Source organism: Opisthocomus hoazin, chromosome 7 (assembly GCF_030867145.1).
Source record: "Opisthocomus hoazin isolate bOpiHoa1 chromosome 7, bOpiHoa1.hap1, whole genome shotgun sequence".
NCBI classification, from domain to species: Eukaryota; Metazoa; Chordata; class Aves; order Opisthocomiformes; family Opisthocomidae; genus Opisthocomus; species Opisthocomus hoazin.
In genome coordinates, this window is record NC_134420.1 from 20,944,352 (window position 1) to 20,956,813 (window position 12,462).

Genomic DNA, 12,462 nt, shown 5'->3' on the forward strand with positions numbered 1-12,462 from the left:
TTCAGACTGTAGGGCTGTGTTGCAGCAAAGTACTGTGCAAGTTTTGGAGCTCTACTTCTTGATAATTTGTTTGGAAGACTGTTTCAGGTGAAATTATACTGAATCACAATTTACAGATTATCCTATTTAATTTTCCTATTGAAGTGTCAGCTAGTGCCCCTCTGACAGAAGCTCAGATAGGTCCAGATAGGGCCAAATCAGAGCCTGAGGCAGCCTTGACATCCTCGCTGTGTCTAGCTAAGCAGTAGCGTCATCGTTGTTGTCATTTATACCATGTGGGGATCACCTAACAGCAATATTCACTGATGGTGGTCCATGAGTGATACAGCTTCCCTTCTGCTTTGACCTAGTTTATACACATTGTTTTTCTGCTAAGAGGCTAATTACCTTTACGTTTGAAATTTGCTTTTGCTGGATTTGATGAAATACCTTTCTAAAATGTACAAAGGCTTTCTCTTCAAACCATCTGTGTACAGACTGGGGTGTTCTGGAAAACTCCCACGTGTATGCACATACCCAGCCAGCTGGGTCTACTTTTGAAAAAAATTATACCAGCTGTACTGCTGGGAGTTCTATATCCTTACTTGTAATGAGTCAAAACAGGAGAGCCTTGCCTTATTAATTGTTTGCTCCTGAGAGCTACGTAGCTGTGGGAAATAAGCCTTCTAAAGCACTGCTTCATGAAGGCAAAGAGAAGTTGGGGGGAAACATTGTTTGTGTCTGATGTTCTATTGAGTCTGAGGGCGCTGGAAAGACTTGTCATACAGTGGGACAGAATCGGACAGGCAAAGTGAGCTGTGAGTACGGCTGAGAGCGCCTTTTACCCATCCCTTAAAGTGACATTTCTTAATTTTAAGTAGTTTAGATTGAGGAGATGGTGTAATGAGTCAACTGTATCTTTCAAACAGAAATTCTGATTGTGAAACAAGGCAAAAAGATAAATCCTAAGATACAGTATTTGCTCTATTCTTCAGACCCTTTGTGACAGGTAAACTGCTGTGGAAGTGGAATTCTGAGATCACGTAGGTGTCACGGGCGGTATGAACTGCTTTAGTTAGTGCCACAGAGCACGACAGTGTCTTAAATTCTGTCACGCACTTCATGTTTATTTATAACTCCAGTATCAGTATTTATGGCCATCCCTGAACGTTCTCATGACATGAATTTCTCTGAGTGTTAATCATGTCACACCAAAGACGACTGACAGAATGATAACCTTTATATTTTGCTGGTAGCATCTTCCACATTGCAATGTTAGAATTAGCAGTTCCACTATTAGGAATATCTGCTGACAGAACACATTCAGACTATACACCAAACCTACTGACTCGTCATTTTAAAAACTGTAGAAGTCATAGGTCCTAGTGTAGCAAAAGGCCCAGTGTTGACATTTAAGACTGTGGGAGTCTAGGGCCTTTAAGTATTTAAACAGGGGCCTTTTTGTTCAGCCTTTTACTGGTTAGAGCTTACTGGCACTTTCAAAAAGTGATATTATTGTGAAGTCCTCAAGAAGGTGGGAGACTGAATGTCCCCAAAGCCATTTCTGAAAACAGAACATCTAATTAGTTCCATGAGCTTCTCAAACAAGGTTATTTGCCTTATATGCAAAAGGCTCAGTAGATGTTCGGTTATCTCCTTGTCTTTTCTGCAGGCTGACAATTGCACTTAGATAACTGTTGCAGTATAAACACACAGATGCTCAGTGACTTTGTAAACCATAATGGCCTGATAATGTGTCTGAGATGTGGCAAGTATCTTGGTGCTTTCACCAAGTGTGTGTGTGGTGTTTATGTACATATATTTAAGTCCTCTTTTTCTCTCAAGTGGGTACTAGAAGAAATAACGAGAATATTCATCTCGCTTTTCCTCCTTGTTTATCTGTTACGTAATGTTTTGATGGAATCAACATTGCGCCAAGATCTCATTGCTAGAAAAGCATGATTTGTCAAAACCTAATTGTGTAAAAAACGCGGTTCTTTTACATATAGTAAAAAGTGCTGTTAGCTGCAGTAATTAGCAGTACCAGCCAGTTGTATAGGTAGGACAGCACTGAAATCGTGCTGCTTCTGTTACTGCCTTTGATATAATACAGCACGATCTGTAACCTTCATGGTTCGTTATTATGGTATAATACTTTAGGTCTTTCTCTTTGCTGTGATGTCAGTATCTTTGACAATCACGACCTCCCAGTGTTGCAGACTTGTATGTTGTTCTAGCTTTGCCTTTGTAAGATTTTTTTTTTTTTAGTTTTTAACGTGTTAGAGATCCCAGTTTTTCCTAGATGGCCCTGTGTTGAAATAAAAAGAAATCCCAGTGAAGAACTGCTAAAATAATAGCTGACCTGAGAAAGGGTAACTTGAAGGAAAGATTCTCACTGTTGCAAGTTAACAAGATATGTGAGGTGAAAACATCACAGATGCGAGTGATCCTGGTTTTCCCAAAATGTGCTTTTTCTTTTTCTTGCCCTTTTTTTTTTCCAAGCTTTGCAGTTATAGACTGTTTCGCATTCTATTTTGTGCTGGAGTATATATACACTGCACAGGAAATGATAGGTGGCTCTGAAACTCGTACAGTTCAGCAGCAGGGGCACTTCTTCCACCTTCCGTGGGCCTGATGCTTTATGCTTGTGAGCATAAATATTAGAGAGGCTGAAAGATAAATTGGATGCATCTAACTGGCCATGGACTTGGCCAATTTCTGAGTTTCTCTTCTTTTTCACTGTCAAGGCCTTAAAGGTAGCACAGGAGAAGACTTGGTTGTATTTGCAATTTTCCAGACCTGTGGTACATTTTCTAAAGCTTCCAGGCTAAATGTAGAGCCTTGGGTCTTCCTTTTTGTTCTTCAGAGTTACAGCAAGAGTAAATGTAGAACCACAGTTACATCTTGCAAGGGTCAAAGGCAAGTTAACCCGATTTGAAAAGCTGAACTTGTAAGGATGTAAATGATCTGAAAGAGATACTCACTTTTACTATACCATAGATTTTTTGTAGTATATAATGCTGCTGTAGCCTATTTGAATGACTATGGAATAAGTGATAATTTAGGTCTTAAAATCTCTTTAAGGTACAATTAACTAAAACTGCAATTAAATGTCTCTTTATCTGAACATCATTGCTGATGTACTATAGTTGTTCAGCGTTTTGCACTTGATACAGATTTAAAGAAAAAAGTATGCCCAGCACACTTGCTTGCATACTATTGATTTGACTTTGACCCCATATGCTTGAATACTTTCTCAGAGAGCTTCTCTGAGGGTTAATTCCTTATTTAGTTCAGTGGCCCTACAGACTGCAGAAATGTTTATGTGCATCGCATCTGGTTGAAGTCAAAGTACCTAGCTGAATTGGAAAATATTATTGTCTGACAATTTGAGAGCAGGAAATAAATTGCTGGATGAGATACTTTTTTTACTCCATGTTTTCCAAGCATGAAACTCAGCACTGCTGAGTGTCACTGATGGAAATTTTGCATGTTCTTGTAACTACTTGTACTGTACACTTACATAAAAGTAGTATATGACTATCAAGATGCCTCCTTATGGAAATGAAGAACATTTGCATGAACAAAGATTTATAGGAATGAAATCATAATTAATTGTTCTTCCTTGTGTCCAGCCTTTGTTTGAATCTCAGTAGCTTGTAACAAATGCCACAGAAATGGGAAAAGGGAGTAAACCTGAGAAATCCACTCAAGTCTGTCTGTGTTGCGTAGTAGTAGACAGAAGACCTTTGACAGCTGCTTCGCTTGGCCAGTGTTTGAAGAAGAGTTGACCACAATTCATTTGGAAGTGGTCAAATATTTATGGATAATGATTCTTTGGTGTTGCTGAATGACCTTCCAGGCACCTCAGCAGATGGTTAAACTGTTGCGTGGGTAGATCAGACTAGTTTCCTCTCATGAAGGAACTTTGCTATGTGAGGTGGGAGGCACGGTGTCGGGAAACTTGTAGAGGATGTGTTCTTGTAAATGTGCACTTTTCTCATGGAGTAAAACAAAGGATCCTTTCAAAATCTTATTATATGCTTGTTATCTTGTTTTCTTGTTTGCAAAGGTAAGCAGACATTTCTTTGCTTTTAATCCTTGAAATTACCCTAATGGCAGGAGCAATCATGAATGTCAAAAGATGGAATAAAAAGAGATGGAAAAAATACCCTAAGGCTCTTGTTCCTCAAGAAGATGAAGTGACCTATTGGGTCACCGCTGCTGGAAGGACTTGCTCTTCCTCCTTTCACATTCCTTGTCACCCCTGCTCCTGTTCCCTCCTTTGCTCTAGCTCTGGCACTGACTGGACACTTTTGTGGTCCCATCTGACCCATTAAACTCAAAGAAAAGTAGCAAATTCTTTTTTCCTGGGCTGATTTTCATCTGCCAGTAGTTTTAATTGGCTCAGGAAGAGATCGAAGCATGCAGCTTGGAGCAACCCAGGTGCAGTTGGGAGTAGGGAGAAGTCTGTTCATCTTTCAGCTGGCTCAGCCTCATGTTACAAAAGCACAGCTTTAAAAACTGAGTTTAGCCTCTGTATTAACTTGTCATGTGGGGTTTCCATAAACAGTTAGCTAGATCTAATAAAATGTACAGACAGAGGCTGTGAAATATAGTTTATTAAGTGTTGTGGCAGTCTTGAAAACACCAACAGCAAAGAAACTATGTAGGCAAGAAATGTGCTGAGCAAGGAATACAACAGGAGTGTAAATGACAAGAAGTCCTCTGAAAGCAAATAGAGACCTGTTCCTAATTTTGCCTTTAATGGCAGCATAAGCCAGCAATCAGAGTTTTGAAGGAGCCAAGGGGGGGAAGAGGAAGGCAGAAATATCTTAATTTCAGAAGGCTTCTCAAGGTGAGCCAGCCTCTCAACTAGTTGTGGCACCAAAGGTGTCTACTTGTTAAATATGATCTAGAATAAATGCACTGCTTTCCCAGGAAACTATAGAAATGCTTCAGAATGCACTTTGGTGATCTCATGAACTTGCTAGGAGGTAATGACCTTAAATAAAAATGCTGAACAAGATGCTGCAAACCAAGATAATGTGCATAGTTCCAGGAGTTGGATGGATGTGTTTTTGGCAAGCTGTGAAGTTTTGCTTTAGTGTTCAGTAACCTGAGGTGCTAAAATAGGAGACGAATTTCTCCAAAAGGACACTAAGTAGTCCTTTCTGACAATGGGCAGTGCACATCTTTTAGCAAATGACCGTATGGAGCTACTCAAAGTGTCCTAGAGTTTTGGAAGGATACCAGAAATCCCATAAATGTCATTCTGCTTTTAAATAAAGCTTGCTGAATAGGTGTGTTGTATGACTGTTTCCTTGAATTGATAATCTGTGAGGTTTCAGATAAGGTTGGGAGCACTTTCAAAGTAATAAAATGTGGCTATTTCTGCTTATTAATTATGCAGAACTGGTAATTAAATGATGATTGCACCTGATTTCTAACTTTATTTTTTTTGCAGACTAAAATTCTTGGTGTTTTCTTTATCTCATCTCAAGAGTTCCTGTCCAATGCTTATGTTTTGGCTGTACTCTTATTTTTTGCCCTTCTGTTGCAAAGGACATTTCTCCAAGCATCGTACTATGTTGCTATTGAAACAGGAATCAACTTGAGAGGTGCAATACAGGTAGCCAATATATTATTAATTAACCTATTTTCATACAATCTTACATGTATTTGTAAATACAAATTATAATTATAGTTGTCAATTCTGAAACACTTTTCTCCTGAAATATATTGAATGTAACCATTGCTATTAAAGATTGTATTAACTTAGACCTGCGTTGTTTCATCTGCATCTTATTTGATGGTTTAATAGAAACATTTATTTGTAATATCTAATGCTGTATTTTTTCTTACCTTTGGACTTAAATTTCCTGACAGTAAAACTGAATGTAACTTTTTGAAAAAATTTAGTTTGTGAATTACACCTCTGCCACCTCAAAGGCGTGTTTTTATAACATCCTATGCAAATAATACAGCTTTGAAATGTCTTGTGAATATACTTTGGACAAAAGGATAGGTTGTATTCCCAGTGCATAGAGCAGTGTCTTATTTCATGGGCCATGCCACAAAATCTGCCAAGCATTGCAAAGTCTGTAACTACTGAACAAAAGTAAGACTGGTAAAATGGAGTCCATAATCATTGTAGAACTGTGAACAGCAGATCAAAGTTTTATGCAGTATACAGAGATCTGTGCGTGGAAATGAGAGAATCGGGTGTAAGATTACAATGTGATATTGCCAAGTCCACTGGCTGAAACCTACCCTCTGCTGGTTTAAAAGCCAGCCTGATAAGTTACGCTATTTATCCTCTGAACTACATAGATCCTGTGAGAGTCGGTGTGATAGACGGATGCTTTCAATAGCAGCGTAATTGTTTAATCCTCTTTTGATCTTACACTTGGAAGCACTTGTTGGCTGCCAGGCATCTGGAGTCCATCCACTGGTTTTCCCTTATTAGAGTGAAGTAGAAGATTCCTAAAGAAATAAAAATTTGACCCAAAATATATATAAAATAATTGCATATCTTGTATTTTTCAGTTAGTTGTAGCTCTTCTGCTTGATACATTGACCACAGCAAGTGTAAAAGGGGAATTGTTGGAAAATTATGCTACATTGATTTTGTTTAAGAAAAGCTTTGTGTTCTCTGCACTGTATATTACACAGAGGCCCAGTGACGCCAGCAGTCAGACCATTCAAACTGGAAAATTTCTAGCCATCACTATAAGCAGCAGAATTAGTGTTGATCGCAGTCTCAGTGCCAGTATTTTTATACAGGTTTTTTCCGATATTTTTTCATCTTTCTTTAAACCTTTTATCTCTTTTCCTCCCCTGTGTAAACCTGCACCTGTTCAATGTGCCCTATATGACTTTATGCTTCGTGATGGACAGCTGGCACTTGATCCGAAGGCTCTTACTGAATCAAGGTGCCTCCTGTCGGCTAAGTCTCATGACTGCAGAGCATCACTGTGTAGCCTTTTACCAAACCAGCTGGTAAAAGTACACTTTCATTATTGTGTATTAAGTTATTTTTAGACGTGGTGCCTGAGTCTGCACTGAGGCAACTACTGAATTCAGTATAGAATCGGACCTGTTACATTAGTTGTCTGTGAATTAAACTTTGTAATGGGGCTGAGCTTTCTAGCCAAAATATAGCCACATTCTCAGCCAGGGACATGATTTGGAGGTTGGATGGGACCTGAATCAATTTCCAGAGAAAAACAACAAGGATTATAAGACAATCACTATTATATATTGAATGCAATAATAATTTATCTGCAGTAGTTACAGCAAGAGCATTCCATGGAGAAGCTGGAGGTATAAATCATGGTCGCTAATGTGGTTCTTGGGCTTTTGGGGCAGTAGAGGTTTCATTCTGTCACTGATCCACAGGGATGCAAAAAGGGAGTACTTAGACAACCATTTTGTACCTAAGTGCACTGTGCTTGTTGTGGGTGAACAGTAAGATGTTAGCTTAAAATTTTTCATCATAACATAAAAGGCCAAACTTTAAGGTCTTCATTCACGTTACTGGGAATGTTGGTTTCCCTCAGCGTGCTGGACTACACCTCTGTTTTAAATGAAGCTAGAAATCTTATTTTATTTCTGTATCCTAACACCTTTTGATCTCTCTTCCAGACAAAAATATACAATAAAATTATGCAGCTTTCAACTTCTAACATGTCTATGGGGGAGATGACTGCAGGCCAGATCTGTAACCTGGTTGCCATAGACACAAATCAGCTGATGTGGTTCTTTTTCCTCTGCCCTAACCTTTGGGCTATGCCAGTACAGGTAAGAAGATTGAATGCACATTTGTTATTAATGTGCATCAGTCTGTAGTGATTGATTGCTTATTAATTTTATAGATATAAATAGAGATATTAAAGAATAACTTGAAATAAGAATTCAAGCTATTAATATCTAGAAACATTTTACATAATATATTTCACATCTGTTACAGGTCTCTAGGTATTGAGGATTGTATTAGAATCTTGACTGCTGCCAAAAATGCTTTGCATTTATAACAAGAATTTATAGGATGCAGCAGGTTGTATTATTCCAGGGCATTCATCTGTTACATCAGGGGAGTTAACTGGAATGTATTGCAATCATTTGTCTTCTGAATCCCAGCAGAAGCAAGAGAAGTAACAGTTTATTCAAAAATATGGTCGCTTGGAGATGATCCTTTGGATGTCCCTTAATACTAGTGCTGCCTCATGGATGACAAATTCTAGCTTACGAAATTCCACCGATTCATTTGTGTATGTGAAACGGTTTTGCTACTTTATCACCTCTGGTGTCCTTGGTCTCCTGTCTCTAAATACCACTCACATCCCTTCAATCTCCTTCCCCACATGCATGACACGGAGCAGATCACTGTTCTGAGGCGCACTCAGTTGTCTGGCGACTCCTGGTTCTGTGCCTCGTAGCCTTGTGTAGTGCAAAGTCTTTAAGATGAGGAAAGCAGAGTCCCATCTCAGAGTGTACTTTCATGATGAATTTAAATTAATCTTAAACCTATTCCTTGTGGAAAAAGGAGTTCGTATGCAATGCCTAACATGGAAACATGGTGTTTTTACCTCCTTCATTGTTCCAGCTCTGTAGATTGTGCATTGCGTCACATGAGCTTGTAGAGCTACCAAAAAACTAATCTGATCAAACCTAGTCTTTTTTCAGTGAGGTGGTGTTCCTCTGAGTCTGTGAAGTGGTGAATCTCACTGGATGGCCATGTGATTAATATAAGTTTATGCTAGCAAGAGGGTAGAGCAGACACAGAGTAGTAGGAAGCAATCTCACTACAACCTTGGATCACTTTTCAATGTTCATGCTTACTGAAATGATGAAGTGCAAATTGTTTAGTTTGGAAGAACCAGTACTTAAACAAAACTATAGAAACCTCCCACATTTCCATTTAGGAGTTTTCTGAGAAGGCTGACAGTAAAGCATATAATTTCATCTGATATTAATACAGTACCCTGCAATTCTTTCTGCTTTCTTCCAGCTACTTGGGGTATTATTGTTGAGAGTGCTTCAATGCTGAAAGTAAATACAAACAAAAGAGGCAGCGGAGTTTAAATTCACTCAGTATTTTCTGCAAGTATTGTTTAGTTTCAAAAACATGATGAAAACTCCATCGTGTTCATGTCACAAAGGTGGTCTTGTTCCAGGACTATGCAGAAGCTGATGTGGAAGTCAGAAAGCTGGAAGTAACCTACCCAGCAGCTTTGCATTCTGGGCTGCCCACTCTTGCCTAAAAATTAAATAATTTTCCTGAGACTGTATATGGACTGCCACTGGCAGATTGTATTTCCAGTCAGGTTCTAACGTGGCTTTAGGAGTGCTGCTTAGGAGTTCCTGTGCCCATCAACATCTGATACCAGTGATTTTCTTCCATAAGATGCTGAGCATATAAGACTATTACACTGAAAAGTTGGGAATGGGGAAGAAAAGCCAGCCATTAGTGTGATTATATAAATTATATGAATGTCCTCCAAAGAGTAAGGTGCTAGGCTGCTGGCCGTCAGGAGATCTAGATTATTTTCTGACAATAAAGGTGCATGTTAGTATCGAGTGGATTTTATGGTTGTTCCTGTCAAAACCAAGATGTTTTAGTCAAGCTGCTACAGATCAGATGGGGAAGTCGTCCTTTGTGATGGTCTTCAAATCATCTGATTGTATAGTAAACCAGATTAACTTCTTAACCTGAGGAAAAAAAAAAAAAAAAAGGTTTAACTGTTTTCCCTGGATTTGTCTTTTTCCTCACTGGGGAAAATACTGGGGAGCAATGCAGGTCCTACTTCATTGTCAGTGATAGTGAGTTCTTGAATGCGTCTTGTGTCCTGTTGTGTAGTCTCGGTCTCTGGGGAGTATGTTTTCTGGAAAACCAATTAGTGGCCTTTTGAAATACTCTGAGAGTCTTCACACTTTTGCTGTATGTCTTTGAAACCTGGTGTGTTACCATATGTCTTCTAGTATCTCTGTGGTACTGAGGGGTAGATTGCTTCCAAGACTGCAGTAGGATGTGGAGGTAGAGGAAATCTGTCTGAACCTCTGGTAAAACACTTGTTAACTCCAGTGAGAATTTTGTAAAGCCTCAGGTCAGGATAGGGAGCACATTAAGGTGTAAACAATCAGCAGCTTACTAACCGATGACTTCTTTTAACCATGCTTTTGTGCCTAGGATTTGCATTTACTCTACATGTGTGAGCTGTATGTAACTATACCTGTTAAAATATTAAGATATAAAGTGCTTGTAATCATATTTATACAGGTCATAGTGTGGCTGCATTCATACAGTATAAATGCATTTGTCTTTCTTGTGCAGGAGGAACTGCGTTGGGGTATAGACTAGTATTCCCGATCTACTCTGGAGAGGCTTAAATGCCAGTTAAAAACATCCTACTTTGTAGAATTAAAAAAGGGTGATGGATATGGCAGTTAGCAGCAGGAATTTTTCAGAAAGAAATTTGACTTATTTTGTAGCATCAGGATGGTTTCCCTGAAATTATGAGGGGAAAAAATGAGAATCAGATTATTTTGAAGTGGGGGAGAAAAACCAATGACCAAGGAACCTGTGCTAATACAGATTTCTAACTGCAAAAGAGAAGAATGAATGATTTGCTATCTTCTATAATGAAAAGAAACTGATGTGAAATACCATATTGAATAGAGTTACAGGTTGGCAGTTTGTTAGTAGTAATTTGGATATCAAAGTATTTTTTGTCCATTTACTAGAAGTACCCTGCAGTAAGAAGTCAGTGATTGTATAGTGCTAAAATGATGTTGCTGAAAGAGCTATGAGGCATTAAGAAGAGTCCATCCCTTTAATGATAACCTTTAGTGTCCAGTTATCCCCTAGGCTTAGTTTCCATTGTAAGTCTGTTAGTAAAGCAGGCTATGTGAGAGGTACCAATTTCATGTACGCTTTTTGTAAGGCCATTCCGGCAGCTTAGGGTAGAGAGAGCTTTAGTGCAACTGAGAATTAAGCCAATTACATTACATATTCTGTAACAATATTTTGCTCTAATGTGCCAGAAGTCACAGACTCATAAAGATTTCCTGATAGTCTTCTAAAAATATGATTATGTTTGCATTAAAACTCACCCTGCGTTGCTCCTTAGCAGATCAGGACAATCAGTGTCAAAGCATGCTTCTGTTTTGTGGATGATGCACGCATTGCAAGGCGCAAATCGTTGAGTCACGAGGGTCACAAAGGTTTCTCCAAAACATGTTTCTGCAACATTCGTTCCATACCTTTTTTTATGAGGCAGTGAAAGCAATTACTGGATGCTTGAGAGATGGCTAATAAAAACTTGAACAAGCTTCATTATTATTTAAAACAAGTTTTTAATTGTTTTGTAGCTCTTAACCTAACAATCAGCATTTCAGCATCTGCTGTGGATTTTGTAATTATCTTTGACATAGAAGACCTGGCCATTCATAACAAGTTAGGTGTTCTGTACAGTCCAGATAATTTGAGCCCCATCTTCGCTCTGACTGGAGTCAATAGGACCTTCATCATTGCCTTAAGTTATTGTTTGAAGGCTATTGAAATCCATGAAAAGAGGCCTGGTGATGCCCATCAGTTGAAAGATGCCGTCAGTAGGTTTGGCTCAAACCCTGGGAGCAAAATGAGGCCCTATAAAGGCTGCCCCCACCCCCGCCTCAATTTTATAAACACCCTTGTTTGATTTCATTGTGATTATTAAAAAATCCTGTATTCTTGTATCTCTGGTTCATTGGCAGGGATAGCTTACAGCTGTAATGAAAGGATGTTTGTCTCTTTCAGAATTGGCCACAAAGCAATTTCTGGCTGAAAGTATTTGCTATCTTCAATAAATAATCAAGACAAAATAACCAGAGCTATTGGTGAGCGTCTTGCTCATGGTATATATCTCTGGCAGTTAAGAGCTTTGGGATTTTGATGAAAGAGAGGCAAAGTGTTTCATTACACAGGTGTTTTTGTTTTTTTAAAATATGATCATTACTGTCTCAGAAATATTAAGGAGAGCCTTCCCATCTGCCAGATACTGTCCTGCAGCAGTTCAAATATTATATATGTACTGTTTATTCTTGACTGTGTAGTGTGTGGTATGATAAATATAGAATTACCTGCAATAATGCTTACAGATTTCAGCACTTTTCAGATACAAGTATTCGCATACTTAAATCGAGAGTGTATTTTTTTGTCCCATACACAACGAATATATTTTAAAAGTTAATAGTATATCACAGTATAAAGAAGATGAAAAAGGGATTGTTTTTAATTTATTGAAAACACAGAATTTTTATTGCAAAGGCTGACCATTTCAGTAGCCAGGATGGGGGCAAGGGAAAAGCAGCTGTGAGATAGCAAATCCCTTGAGATCCAAGAGCTGGAATAACTTTCCCCTTGTTTATGTGAGAAGCTGGGGCTCTGTTCCTAGAACCAGCCAGTCCTATAACGTCCTTGACAATCAATCAGTAGTGGAG

The 12,462-nt window shown here is 38.7% G+C and overlaps 1 protein-coding gene across 1 annotated transcript in view; it reads left to right on the forward strand.

Annotated features, from left to right (window-relative positions):
* ABCC8 (ATP binding cassette subfamily C member 8) overlaps positions 1 to 12,462 on the forward strand; it is an 81,814-nt gene that overhangs the window by 14,814 nt on the left and 54,538 nt on the right. The window contains exons 7-8 of the mRNA XM_075425083.1: positions 5,447 to 5,611; positions 7,627 to 7,782. Coding sequence (XP_075281198.1) covers positions 5,447 to 5,611; positions 7,627 to 7,782 — 321 coding nt within the window. The remainder of the gene's footprint in view (positions 1 to 5,446; positions 5,612 to 7,626; positions 7,783 to 12,462) is intronic.